Source organism: Manacus candei, unplaced genomic scaffold (genome assembly GCF_025592945.1).
Source record: "Manacus candei isolate 608988 ecotype Guabito, Panama unplaced genomic scaffold, ASM2559294v1 h1tg000076l, whole genome shotgun sequence".
Lineage (NCBI taxonomy): Eukaryota > Metazoa > Chordata > Aves > Passeriformes > Pipridae > Manacus > Manacus candei.
Window position 1 is genome coordinate 6,239,090 of NW_026138124.1, and position 13,493 is coordinate 6,252,582.

The window sequence follows — 13,493 nt, forward strand, 5'->3', positions numbered from 1 at the left end:
TCCCCTTCCTCACTCAACGTGGCTGCTGAATGACCATAAAAGAAACCTTAAAAATCAATAACCCACCACAAAAAAAAACCCTCAAACACCAAGAGAAGCCCCCCTTGCATGCCTAGGTGGAGGAGTTTGCGAGTGGTCCCGGTGCCAGAAGGCGAAACGCGTTTTAACCTCTGTGTTTGTAGTTGCTGGAGAAGGAAATGCCCCTTTTCTTACAGAACGGGCCATCCACGTGGGGCAGGGCCCGGAAGCGCTTCCCGAGCCCGCAGCACCTCCGGGTCGGATCCCCCGGGATGGCCGGGATGGCGGGGCCGCTCCTGCTCCTGCTCCTGGTCCTGCTGCGCTGCGGGGCTCAGCGCGGTGAGAGCCGAGACCCCAACCCTGCCCTCCACCGAGCTCCCTGCCCGTCCTCCCCCGCGAGGGGAACCACTCCCTGCCCGACAAACACTGAAAACGGGGCTTGGAATGTTCTAAACCGTGTAATCGAACCCTCCAGACCCAGACCTGTAGAAGCGCCGCTCGCAGTCGCTGCTGCAGCGCACCCCCCTCCAGCACGAACATCCAGGGGTGTTCCCGCAGGAGCTGCGTTTGAAAACTGAACTTCTCGTGCCGAATCTCTTCCCCTTTCAGCAACCGGAGAGGATGAAGGCATGGTGCAGCTGCCCGGAGGGACGTTCCAGATGGGATCCAGCTCCCTGGAGAGGAGGGGCGAGGAGGGGCCCGTCCGGGAGGTGACAGTGAAGCCGTTCGCTGTCGACAAACACCCCGTCACCAACAGGGATTTCAGGTGAGAGCGAAGGCTCTGCCGGGCGAGCCCTCGGTACCTCGGGTGGCTGAGGGGAGGGTGCTGCTCTGGGTGTGGCTGCCGGCTCGTTTGGGGCTGGTGCCTGCGGTCTGAAAGCCAACGCTTGGGTGCTCCCAAAAAATGTGTCTGTCAGTAATAAATAACCCTACGAGTGCGGGCCAAAGCATCTTACCGGTGTACCTTGCAAACATCCTTCATTTTTTTTATCCTTTCCTCCTCTTTCTTTCTCCTTCTTCCCCTATTTTCCTCTTCCTTCTCTTTTCCTCATCCTCATCCCCCTTTTCCTCTTCTTCCCCTCTTTATCCTCTTCTTTTTCCTCTCCTCTTCTTCCTTTTTTCTTCTTCTCCTCATTTTCTTCTTTTCTCCTCTCCTCTTCTTCCTTTTCTTTTCTTCTCCTCATTTTCTTCTTTTCTCTTCATTTTCTTCCTTTTCTGCTTCTCTGCTTCTTTTTCTGCTTCTCTTCTTCCTTTTCTCTTCTTCCTCCTTTTTTCCTCCTGCTTCTCTACTTCTCATCTTCCAGACACATGTATTTTTTGTGTATGTGCCTCTTTTTTACTAATAGGGCCGTTCTATTTCAGGTTTCAGGTTCCCATTTGTAAACACCAAGACCACTCCATGAATTTTATCAAAGCCCTTGTACAGAGCACTAATAAATGCACAGGGGGAAATGCCTTTGCTTGCCTGGCTGAGCCCTTGTTGGTTAAAAACACTTCCTTGCACCAGAAACTGCCCAGTAATGGCAATTATTGCAACTTAGGCAACGGGGAGACAAATGGTGTAGAAGCAGAGTGAGATTATTCAGTAGTATGTGACATTTTTTTGCATTTTGGGGGCATTTACAACAGCAGCTGCAGGTTTTATTGGCTTTTAAGGGATTTAGAATCTCTGCAATTGTTACATGTTATGGAAGACCTGAGTTCAGGGTGAGTTTACCTGCACAGGTAACATAAAAACGATCAGATCTGTGAACAGATGCATATTGAATGGATTTATCTGTTAGACCTATATGGTTTTTCTGTTGAATCTATATCAATCCATATGGAACTGTGCTGGGGAGGAGCCAGGACTCTCTGGAGCAGGGGGGTGACTGTGGGGCATGTACCTTTTACCTTGCTCTGAACTTGCTGCATGCACACATTGCTGTATTTGGTGGTGCAGCACTTGAAGATTTCTTACCCAGAAGCCTGAGCATGTTGTATTTATGCCAGGGAGTTTGTTAGAGAAAAGAAATACAAAACAGAAGCAGAAGCGTTTGGCTGGAGCTTTGTCTTTGAGGATTTCGTGTCCGAAGAGCTGAAAAAAAAAGTCACCCAAAAACTGGAGGTAAATCTAAACCCCACAGGGATGAGTTTCAGTGACGATGGGTTTGCTTTTCCACTGAGGAGCAGGTGCCTCTCAGTGCAGGGCCTGGCTGTTCTCAGGGGTTTTTCTGTAGTCTGGGGTGGTTTTGCTTTTGAACCTGAGAGGGTTTTGAACCCCAGGCTGAGCTGGGGTTGATTCCTGGTGCTCCTCTGTTCTCATGCTCTATGAGCACTGTCAGAGCTGCTCCGGGGAGCTGTGACAGAGCAAAGCACGTCTCAAAGTACTTCAATAATCAAACTTTGAACAGAAAAACTAAACCAGCACGAGCCTCTTGATCTATTTTCACTCTTAAAATCAGATGCCTCTGCTCTGTGGGAAAGCACCATCCCAGTGCCTGTGATAACCCAGCTCAAACTGCGGCTGTGACCCGTTTCCAGACTAACACACGCTGCTGTGGGACGGTGTCAGGGGGTGTCACCAGTTCAGGTGTCACCAGTTCACCTTTAATCTGGTGGTGTTTCTTTCCCCAGTCGGCCCCGTGGTGGCTGCCCATCGAAAAGGCTTTTTGGCGACAGGTGAGTGAAAAACCTGCTGTGGTGAATCCTCTCCGTGCCGGGAGCTCATGTGTGTGTCAGCGTGTGCCGAACCCTATCGACCGAAAATGGGGGGGGGGAAAATAGCAGCTCTGCTGCATTTTCCATCCCTTCACCTCCTCCACCCCCCCAGTCCCTTTCTAATTGAAAATTTGGTACAGTCATTTCAAATCTGCTTGCTGCAATTCTTCCCAGCCCTCAGGCCCTGGCTCCAGCATAAAGGACAGGCTGGATTACCCGGTGCTGCACGTGAGCTGGAACGATGCACAGGCTTTCTGTGCCTGGAAAGGGAAGAGGCTCCCGACAGAGGAGGAGTGGGAATTTGCTGCCAGGGGAGGACTGGAGCGTATGTACCACAAGCTCTGACCTTTTTCCAAACCAAGGCATTGAGTAGTGTTAGTTCCATCAGATCCAAACCTCCATCCTGGGGTGTTTTCACAGGTTAACTGGGGGGAGAAAAAGGATGGGGAGGAGGTAAACCACTTCGTTTGGCCTGGGAGTCTAATAATAATAACAATAAGTAAATAATTAAGATGTTGCTGATTCCCATCTCTCCTCGCTTCCTTGGCAGTGTCTGTAGGGATTAGACCCACAAGCCCTGTTCATATAATTATAAAACCAATCATAAAAGCCTGGTTAAAAACTGGAGTGACACAGGAGTAACAGGTGTCTTTTCCTCCTTGGCAGAAAGGCTGTATCCCTGGGGAAACAAGTTCCAGCCAAACCGTACAAATCTGTGGCAGGTGAGATCCTAAAAATCATCCCATCTGCGCTGAGCTCTCCTGAGGGTGGTGGTGAACTCGACCACTGCTGGTGCTGGTGCTGGGGAGCACTGGGGACTTAACTGCAGAGTACTGAAACTCAGCTCCTGGTGGGTTGTCCAAAATACCTTTAGAGAGAGCAGGGTCACCCCAGCTTCCCTGGGAAACCAGGATTTCAGTGCTTCTTAAAATTCATACATAAATTTGTTTGAACAAGGGGGGTTGTCTTGGGAGAACCTTAGGTGGTTGATCTCCTTTGGCCAGAAATGGTGCATAAATTCGCAACAGAACGTTATTTGCCTAATTTAAGTGCGACACAGCACCGTGAAAAGCAAGATTTTGTGTTGTTTCTGTGGTGGTTCTTTGCTGGGAGTGATGTCTGTTCCCCCAGGGCGATTTCCCGCGGGTGGACACGGCTGAGGACGGTTATCACGGCGCCTCACCGGTGACAGCGTTCCCCCCTCAGAACAGCTACGGTACATCCTCCTCCTGCTCTGGGGGATCTGCTTCCTAAATTAACACTTGTTATAAAATGGTTTGAATGTTGTGCCCCCCCTCACACCCCGAAGTGCTTTTGCAGCCCTCACAAATGTGCTCTTGTAATCCTGACATAAAACCATCCCTGTCTCAGGGCTCTACGACCTGCTGGGGAACACCTGGGAGTGGACGGCGTCGGAGTTCCTGGCTCCGGGAAGGCCATCCAGGCAGGGGGCTCAGCACATGCAGGTCCTGAGAGGGGCCTCGTGGATCGACACTGCAGATGGGTCTGCCAACCACAGAGCTCGTGTTACCACCAGGTAGGTCTGGGCAAGGCCCAGGTGCTGCCTTGCAGGGATTTCCTCTGGCCTGGTTTTATTTGGAATGGAGGTTTGTTTTGAAAGATAATTATTTGTTCCTACTCAGGTTTTTTTTTGAGAAGCAGTTGGGAGAACACACTACAAATACTGCTAAAACTTTCCTGCTATAAATCCAGCTCAAACTGCTTCTCAAACCATGAGTGTTTTCCATCGGGTATTTAGAATTAAATGCTTTTCTTGAAGTTATTCAAGGGAAATGGAAGATGTTTCTAGTCTGTTACAGCAGGCCACATTAAATGATCTAAGTGTTAACTAGGAAGGGTTAATTTGGGGTTTCTTTTTCACTGTTGAGAATGGGGAACACACCAGACTCGGCCTCTGACAACCTCAGCTTCCGCTGCGCTGCCGACATCCCGCCTGTCACAGCCTGGAAAAGCCAGACCAAACCCGAGCTCTGAGGGGTCACTTGGGAAGACCTGAGGCATTTTCTCCTGTGGAGATGATCAGTAACCCCCAGCTGTCAATTCCATTAAACCCTGATGGTTTTAAAAAATTAAAAATAAATACTTTCAGCTATAACTCCTTTGGGCACTGGGATGTCTGGGCGGGAGCAGCGACCGGGAACAGCAGGCAGGGGGGTTTGTCTTTAGTATCCATTTGGTGTGGTGGATATTCCAGCTCTCCTTTTGGTGTCCTTTTTAAATAAGCAGAGGGGTGCATGTGTGTGGGACCAGGCAAGAGCTTCTCTGACCTCCAGCCCCACACCCACAGCCCCCCTGTGGTGTGTGTGGGGCTGCCATGAGAGGCAGCTGGGGGGGAAGTGATGGGGGCACATCCCTGGAATGGGGATTCCTTCATCTATCAGTCTCCATCCCCTCGGGAAGTCCCAGCTTCAACCACCTGCTGAGCCTTCCCAGAAATAAAAAGAGGCACCTTTATTGACCTTTGAGCAGTGACAAAATAATGTGTTTGCTGGTTTCTAAGTGCACAGGTGTCACAAACCAGCGACCCACCTCTCCCAGGTGTTACAACCAGCACAAAGGCTACAAACTGTCTGTGCACCAGCTCTGCACCAAACCTGATGGGACGAGGAGCCCCAAGCACATGGGTGGGCAGGGATACCACTCAGGGCACTGCTCATCAGTCCTGCACCTCTGACTGTCCCAAAAGGGTCATGCTCTGGTGCTGGGCTTTGCCAAGGGCTGAGCCTCCCCTGTAGGGAGCTGCAGCTGGTTATGCCTCTATTAAAAGGTGGCTTCTCCAAACCCATTCTTACAGTGGTACAAACCCCAGGGGCAAATTGCAGCTGGGTCTGCATTTGCACCTGACCCGAGGCCAGTGAAAGAGAAGGAAAGAAAAAAAGAAATCCCCACTTTGTTTCCAGAGATTTTACTCGCCTATCGAGAGCCAAATCACAGGCTTCCACAGGGTGATCAGAACAGCTCTTCCTCGGCTGCCAGGGTCAGCAGGATGGCCTTGCAGGTGTTCTCGAAGAGGGCAGCCCTGTTCTGGGCCTCCCCCTTCTTCACCCAGTGCCGGTAGGTCCTGAAGGCACAGGCGTCGATGAGCTTCCGGACGGGCTTCAGGGCGTAGGGGTCGCGCACCACCAGCTCCCTGGTGACCGCCTTCACCAGCCGGTACTGGTAGTAAATTCGGACTGAGGCCAGGACGGTCAGGCAGATCACCTGCAGCACAGGGGGACAGGCTGGAATCCCTGGTCATTCCCACAACATGGCCAGGTCGGCCCCACCGTGTCCCACGCGGCCGCTTATCCGTGGGGAGGAGCTGGGAGAGAGCCCGGCTCCTGGCACGGGTGTTTAGCCCATGAGGGGCTGGCAGAGGGCATGGATTTGTGCCAGGGAATCATAGAATGGTTTGGGTTGGAAGGGACCTTAAAGCTCATCTTGTCCCAGCCCCCTGCAGTGGGCAGGGACACCTTCCACTAGACCAGGTTGCTCCAAGCCCTGGTCTTGAACACTTCCAGGGCTGCAGCATCCGCAACTTCTCTGGGCAACCTGTGCCAGGGCCTCCCCACCCTCACAGAGAAGAATTTCTTCCTTATATCTAATCTAACCCTGCTCTCTGTCAGTGTGAAGCTATTCCCCCTTGTCCTGTCACTCCAGGCCCTTGTCCAAAGTCCCTCTCCAGCTCTCTTGGAGCCCCTTTAGGCACTGGAAGGGGCTCTGAGGTCTCCCTGGAGCCTTCTCTTCTCCAGACTTAACAACCCCATGTTTTTTTTGGAAGGAGAGGCAAGTTTTTCCCTTCTCTTATTTAACCCCCATCCTGTGATAAAGCCCTTAGGAAGTACCAGTACACTGAAGTGCTTGGATAGCAATCCTCACTCAGGCTGCCGCATCCTCCCAAAGCCCAGCTCCATCAGCCTTGCTGAACTCCCAGTTTCTCTCGGCTCAGCTGGGAAACCCCTCCTCCTGCTGGCTCCTGCAGCTCCCAAGCTCCTCCTCACCTTGAATTTCCGGAAGGGGCTGAAGTGCCGGACCTCCTCCGTGTCGTACTGCTGGAAGAAGGGGTGTGCCAGCGCCTGTCCAGCCGTGTACCGCTGCCGGGGGTCCACCACCAGGAACCGGGAGATCTGCAGGGGGACACCCGGATGTATCCCAGGTGTCTGCAACACCCCCCTCCACTCTGATTTTTCCTATCCCAAGCACCTACCAGGTCCTTGACGGTGTCGGAGCGGTCGTCCCACTCCGGGGAGCTGAACTGGTAGTCCCCGTTCATGATCATCCGCAGCATCAGCATCTGCTTGCGGTGCCAGAAGGGAGGGGAGCCGGCCAGCAAGGTGTACATGATCACCCCGGTGCTCCACCTGCAGGCAGCCCAAACTGAGCCTCCAGCCCCCCACGTGCCACCTCAGCGGTGGCTACACTTGCCTTTGCCTCCCTGGAAAACCAGGAGGAAACTGCCCTGGGTGGTGTCAATGAGGGCGGATGAGCTGCTGCTGAGGCTTGTTAACTGAGGGGTGATGAGGAGCAGGGGCTGCCCTGCTGCTGGGGAGGGGTTTGAGCTGAGCTGATGTGGAGCTGCACCCTGGATGCTGCAGGACGAAGTTGAGAGATGGAGGTATTTGCCTTTCTTGGGTTTTTTAGGGGAAGGAGAGGATGTGGGAGGGTGGGATGCAGTGGTGCTCTGAGATGTTCAGCAAAGTGTCCTGCCATGGCAGTTAACAGTGATATTTAAACTGGAAAGGGACTGAAACGCCCTGGTGTGTTTTGAGTGCTTGGTTACGGCTCTGACCACTGAGGACCTGAGCCTGAAGCCAGCAGAGATGGTGGCAAAGTTCCTGTGGGGCTCTGACAGGCTGTCCTGAGCTGGCTGCTCTCCCAGGGGCTGCCTCGGGTTCATGTATGTTTAAACAAGGTGTGTGATGTGTCTTGGAGCTCAGCTGAGTTGACTTTTATGAACAGAAAGTGTTGCTTTGCTTCCTCCCTGATGGGGCAAAGGCTGCTTCTCCCCCTGCTCTGTGCCTGACGTCCCTGGTCACCAGGACAACCCCTTGCAGCTGCCAGAGTTGTCATTTAACTCTTTTCAAACACTCTAATGGGTTTCTATTGGCACAACTCTGGCTGTGCCTCAAACCACATGTGTTTTGGGAACAGCCCAAGGGGAGGTGTGGGGGCAGCGTCTCACTCACATGTCGACCTCCTTCCCGTAGCCTTGGTGCTCGTCATCCATGGAGCACTGCAGGATCTCGGGGGCCAGGTATCCAGGTGTGCCACAGATCTCTGAGGAGACAGGGCAGAGCATCCCCCTGAGCCACCCAGGGGGTTTGTGCCACCCCCACCCACCCCTGAGCAGTCAATGAGGGGGAACTGGATCCCAGGTGGGATCTTTGCTGTGGGATGGTGCTCCCAGGAGTAACTGCAACTCAGAGGTGGCTTTTCTTGGTCAGTTATAGTGGCTAAAAAGCAAGTGAACAGAGGGATGGGGATGCTGCTGGGAGGGATTGCCTGTTGTTGGATTGGTGGCTCTTTGCAGGTATGAGTTGGGGGAAAAAATGTTGGGCAGTACATGGATGGGTAATGAGGATCAACTCATTGATGGAGGAAAAAAGACATGGAAAGAATAGGATGGTTTTCCTAAGGGGCAGCAACTTTTTCATGACAAGGAGTGGTGTGGAGGCCAAGGGCAGGCAGAACTCATGTGTGAGCAGGAGAGCACCCCAAGACCAGCACCAGTTTGCACCCATGGCAGAGAAACTGGCTCAAGGAGATAGTGGGGCTGGAAAAACTCCGCTGACTCCCATGGGCACTGCAACAACATTCTAGCATCACCCTCACCTTGCCATCCTCCTACCTTTGAGCTTCTCATTCTCGTTCAGCTGGCAGGAGAAGCCAAAATCTGTCAGCTTAATGTTCATGTCATCATCCAGGAGGATGTTCTCCGGCTTCAGGTCCCGGTGGACAATGTTGATGGAATGGAGGTACTGGATCACTTCCAGCAGCGCTCGCATGATCTTCCTGGGGATGGATGGCAACACATGTCCTATCCCAAATGCACCAGGCTCCCAGGGATGGGGATGGGGAGAGGGACACAGCACAGGAGCACAGCCTGGGGTGCTGTTTTGTCCATGGGTGCCGTGCTGGCTGCAAGGTTGTCCCTCAAGACCACACTGTGCTTTTGCAACATGATTTTCAGCCATCTGCCTCTGGCCTTACCTGGTTTCTTTCTCACTCAAGGTGACTTTCTCGGTGAGGTAGTCGAAGAGCTCCCCTCTCTTCATCCTGCACGAGGTGGGGGAAATAGAGTCAGGCAGTGGCTGAGCTGTAATGGCAAACCAGGGGTTGCTGCCCCTTAACAATCCAGGGCACCCATTGCACAAAATAAGCAGCTGACTTGTTAGTAAGAAGAGGTAAAAATGCCTTTATATATTTCTGTAAAACAATGGGTGGCAGGAGAAAAGGCTGTGTCTAGAGAGGGCAGGTTTTGGACAGAATCACAGTATTGTTAAGGTTGGAAAAGACCTCTAAGATCATCAAGTCCAACCATGAAAGATGGGACAGGGACGGGCTCTCGCAGTGCCATCCCCCTCCACTGACATCCATCCCACTGCCCTGGCATCGAGAGCTGTGGCATCACAGACACCCTGGTCCCACTGAGCATATAAATAACCCACAGGGGTGCATGACAGCTCCCACCAAATGTTACAGGGAAACCTGAGCTGCTGACAGAGGGGAAACAGTGCTGGCAGCAAAGCTGCAATGAGCTGGCTCGATTCTACCTTAAGCAAGAGCTGGTTGTGTCCCAACTTTACCCTGTCTGGGCCATAAAAATCTGGGGCCAATCTGCAGAGAGGGAATGGGCCTGGGATGCTGGGCAAGCTGGTACTTACAGGTCAAACACCAAGAAGAAGAAGGTGCTGGATTCATAGCTGTCCTTCAGCTGGACTGCAATAAAACAGGGGGGCTGTGAGCACAGTGTAGAGCATGTTCCTGTCTGTTAACAGGCTAAAATTGCTGATTTAATTGCTAATAGAATTAATGAAGAGTTGATCTGCACTAGTGTTTTGGCTGGGAGACAGCATGGGCACTGCTGGTGTGTGTCGAGGCAGAACAAACAACGCTCTGAGCAGGTGCCCTGTGTCATGTTACGACCATCAGAGCTCTGACCTTCCAGGGATTTCATCCCTGAAACCCTTCCTGGGGGACACACTGGAGGATTAAACAGGGCAGAAAACCCCCTTGCCCTGACTTACTGACGTTGGGGTGGCCTGAGACCTTGCGGAGGATGTCGATCTCCTTGGTGGTGGCTTCCCGCAGCTCCTGCACCTCCTTGGGGGAGATGTTTCCCGCCGTGATGTCGATGATCTTCACGGCATATTCCTGCCTGGTGGTTTTGTGGATGCACCGACGGACGACGCTGCTCACCCCCCTGCCAGGGACAACACAGACAGGATGGGGGTTCCGCTCCTGCCCACCCAACCCGACCCCACGGCCGTGCCATCGGCACCTGGGCCGCTCGGTATTTCATGCACGAGCGGGTCTCGCTCTGTCGCCCTGTCTCGGTGGGACAGGAGGTTTCTGAGCTGATGGAAAGTGCTGTTCCATGCTATTTTTAGCCCCATGCTGCTGTGGGCCCTGTTTGTATCAGATTCGCAGGGAACACTGTTCCTCTCGGGTACTGGAATGCGTGAAACCAAAACAAGCTGTTTGCCAAGAACAGGCTTTACCTGCCCAAAACCTCCTTCGGCTCATATTTTTCATAAAACTCCTTGGATGAGTTCCAGTCTGGTAGTTCTTCTTCCTTGGTCATCTCTGGCTCCTATCTGGCAGCACTCTGGGCTCGTCTGCAGGCACAAAGGGACTGCAAGGAGAAAAGAGTGAGGACAGGCACTGGCTGCCCCCGGGGCTGGGACCCTTGATGCCTTCTGGAGGAGAAAATACTGAGGAGGAAGGAGGAGGAGGAGGAGGACAATCCTGGACCAAAGACCAACAGGATTATTTTTCTGGTTGGAAAAGCCAAGCTTTGCCCTTGGGACCTTGTGGAGATCCCACTGAGAACAGGAGAAATCCCACTGGATTCCCCCATAGCCTGGCTGTCCCAAGGGGCAGAACCAGCCTGGCTGGGGCAAGGCTTTGGGGAGCACTGCAGCACCTCAAAACCTGATCCCTTCCCCACACCCAGCTCCCAGGGCAAGTAGCAACCTTCAGGATCATCACCCAATGCCAACACCACCCAAAGTCCCTTGCCAAGCGCTTTTTTTTCTTTCCTTTTTTTTTCCTTATTATTTTTAAGACGACAAAATTATCTTTGCCTGAGAACAAGGAGGAAAAAATAGTGTTTAAAGGGAGGGGAAAAGGACTAAGGAAGGAAAACAGGTGGTGAGAGCCAGCGAAGCAGCAAGAGGGGCTCAGTGGGTCAGTGTGCAGGTGGGGAACTGAGTGCTGTGGGGTCAGTCAGGGCCAAGCCAGCATGAGGACAGCAGCTGAACAAGCTTCCTCAGCCACTTGTGTGCAGCTGCCAGCAGGCTCCAAAACTCCTGTAAGGCTCTTATCTCATTTCTTTTTCCTATTTCGGGGCTGGGGTTTTTTGCTGGAGGAGGAGTGGTTTGACAGTATTTTGGAAGGGGCGTGGGATATCATCAGTACTCCTGAGCCTTAATTTTTACTGGCTTTTCCCTTTAAGCTCTGGGAACTGGATGTTTTCAGCTTCTTTCTGTGCCCATACACGGAGTCCAAGCAATTAGGATGGAAAGCAGCTCTTACAAGCTTGGGCAGCAAAACTGTCACTTTGGGGTGGCAGTTTGTTGCTGGGCAGGGGAGAGAGGCAGGCAGGAGATCCCCAGTACTGCAGGCTTTTCCTCACCCCCCCTCTCCAGGGCACTGGCATTTCTAAGTACATTTAAATCTCATTATCAGTGTGTATCTGTCCTGACCTGGTTGTAAAGACCGATGGGGTGTTTTGGGTGTCTGGCTGTTGCTGCTGGGAGTGATGTCTAACACGGGCTGTTCTAAACAGCCGTAAGTTCGACTTCATTTATAAAATTTTAGCCGTTGGAAATATTACAAGCAATGCCAAAGCAAGCCTGAGCTGGAATTATAAACGAGAGGCGGGATCAGGAAGTAGGGAAAATAAAATATCTCTGAGGTGGAGGAGAACCAACAACTTTGATTCTTTTTGAAGTGAAAAATCCACATCCCGGAGGGGTTGGTGTTGTGGGGAAGGGCTGGAGGTTGGGGGGGTGCATCCGTGGAGCACTGCCGGGAAAAGTGTGGGATCCATGTGCCGCCTTCTCCCGGGACGAGAGAGCCCGGGAGTTTGTGCATAACACCCTGGAATTATATAAGCAGCCGGTCCACGGCACTAACGGGATACGCTGGGACTGCAGGGAAGGGGCAAAGGGGGGAATTTTCTCTCTGGGGGAGACGCGCCGGGCATCGCCCCCCGCCCGCAGCTGCCACCGGGGAGGGGGTCCAAAGTTCGCCTCCATCGATAGCAAATAACGTGCAAATACCGACCGGGATAAACCTGGAAAGCTCAAGCTAAACTCAGCTTTTAGGCCGGTTTTTAGCGCTGGAGCTCCCCCCTCTCGCCCCCGGCCGAAAACCGGCTCCAGCAGCGCCGCCGACCCCCCTCCAAGGGAGACGGGGGGGTGTTTCAACCGCGACCCTCCCGCCGCCGCACCCGGAGACAAATAAAAACGCTGAAAAAACAGGAGCTTTGCGGGGCAGAGACACCCACACACACGCACACGCACACACCCCACCACCACCACCACCAGAAGCCCCTTTTCCGCCCGCCCCGAACGCGGCCGGTCCCCCCCGCCCCGGCGGGGCCTCACCTCGCTGAGGGCGGCCCGGGCTGGGCCCAGGCCTGGCGCCGGGAGCCGCCGCCGGGAGCCGGGCGCTCGGGGCCGGGATCCGAGCGCTCAGGGCCGGGATCCGAGCGCTCAGGGCCGGGATCCGAGCGCTCAGGGCCGCCCGCCGCCGCCCGGCCGCGGATAAAGCGCAGCGCGAGTTGGCAGCGGCGGGCGCCGGGCGGGCATGGCCGGGCAAGGGGCGAGGGGGGGGCCCGGGGGCCGCCCCGGAGCTGCGGGACTTCCCCGCCGCGCCGCCCGGGTTTAATTAACCCTTGGGCGGCTGAGCCCCGCGGGGCCCCCGCGCCGCTCGCTCCTCCCGCCGGGGTGTTGCCGTGCAGGCGGCTGCGGCATCCGGGATTCCCCCGGTGCGTCGCCAGGCCCGCCCGGGGGCAGCGCTGCGGGGATGGAAAGGGCGGGCGGGGGTGGGAGCGTGGAGTCGTGGAATTATCAGGGTGGGAAAGGAGCTTTGAAGTCATCCCGTCCAGCCGTGCACCCAGTAACCCCTAAACCACATCACGCAGCTCCTCTCGAACACCTCCAGGTATGGCGACTCCACCACCTCCCTGGGTAACCTGGTCCAAGGTGACCTGACCACCCCAACAATGAAAAAAGTTTTTATAGTATCTAATCTGAATTTCCCGTCTCATCTTAAGGCCATTTCCTCTCACAGCTTGGCCCAAACTGGTTTTATTTCTGTTGCACCTCGGAAGTGAGCTGGGAGCTTCATCAGCAGAGGCAAAGCTACTCGTGTCACCAGCCCTCATTCCTCTTGTGTGAGGTGACCCTTCCCCCAGGAGTTGGACTTGATGATTCTGATGGGTTCCTTCCAACTCAGTAGTCTATGATTTTGAACACTGATTTAATCCTTTCACTTCCAGGAACTGCAGATGAGAAGCGAAGGGCTTTAGGAACAGGCAGAATATC

General features: G+C 53.8%; 2 protein-coding genes across 3 annotated transcripts; one reads left to right on the top strand and one right to left on the bottom strand.

Annotated features, from left to right (window-relative positions):
• Positions 1–268: 268 nt before the first annotated feature.
• Positions 269–4,834, top strand: SUMF2 (sulfatase modifying factor 2). The gene is made up of 9 exons (XM_051809200.1): positions 269–357; positions 628–784; positions 2,011–2,125; positions 2,635–2,679; positions 2,893–3,043; positions 3,385–3,440; positions 3,850–3,934; positions 4,090–4,255; positions 4,608–4,834. The coding sequence occupies exons 1-9, from the start codon at positions 291–293 to the stop codon at positions 4,711–4,713; spliced, it is 948 nt and encodes a 315-aa protein (XP_051665160.1). The 5' UTR covers positions 269–290; the 3' UTR covers positions 4,714–4,834.
• A 794-nt stretch (positions 4,835–5,628) lies between these two features.
• Positions 5,629–12,702, bottom strand: PHKG1 (phosphorylase kinase catalytic subunit gamma 1). 2 transcript variants are annotated; one of them, XM_051809197.1, is made up of 10 exons: positions 12,552–12,702; positions 10,440–10,573; positions 9,966–10,141; positions 9,603–9,657; positions 8,929–8,994; positions 8,567–8,730; positions 7,905–7,995; positions 6,926–7,079; positions 6,720–6,845; positions 5,629–5,940 (listed from the first exon to the last, which is right to left on the bottom strand). In XM_051809197.1, the coding sequence occupies exons 2-10, from the start codon at positions 10,520–10,522 to the stop codon at positions 5,689–5,691; spliced, it is 1,167 nt and encodes a 388-aa protein (XP_051665157.1). In that variant the 5' UTR covers positions 10,523–10,573; positions 12,552–12,702; the 3' UTR covers positions 5,629–5,688. The 2 variants fall into 2 exon arrangements, with proteins under 2 accessions (XP_051665157.1, XP_051665159.1); XM_051809199.1 differs by having other exon boundaries at positions 10,440–10,556; positions 12,552–12,689.
• Positions 12,703–13,493: the final 791 nt, after the last annotated feature.

What these genes read in the sequence shown, in the direction of transcription:
- SUMF2 (XM_051809200.1), top strand. Translation starts at nt 291, where the DNA reads ATGGCCGGGATGGCGGGGCCGCTCCTGCTCCTGCTCCTGGTCCTGCTG. An exon ending in AAGTCACCCAAAAACTGGAG is followed by an intron (nt 2,126 to 2,634) that starts GTAAATCTAAAC and finishes TTCTTTCCCCAG; the next exon opens with TCGGCCCCGTGGTGGCTGCC. An exon ending in TGCCAGGGGAGGACTGGAGC is followed by an intron (nt 3,044 to 3,384) that starts GTATGTACCACA and finishes CCTCCTTGGCAG; the next exon opens with AAAGGCTGTATCCCTGGGGA.
- PHKG1 (XM_051809197.1), bottom strand. Translation starts at nt 10,522, where the DNA reads ATGACCAAGGAAGAAGAACTACCAGACTGGAACTCATCCAAGGAGTTT. An exon ending in CTCAGGCCACCCCAACGTCA is followed by an intron (nt 9,658 to 9,965) that starts GTAAGTCAGGGC and finishes GTTTTATTGCAG; the next exon opens with TCCAGCTGAAGGACAGCTAT. An exon ending in TTGAGTGAGAAAGAAACCAG is followed by an intron (nt 8,731 to 8,928) that starts GTAAGGCCAGAG and finishes ATCCATCCCCAG; the next exon opens with GAAGATCATGCGAGCGCTGC.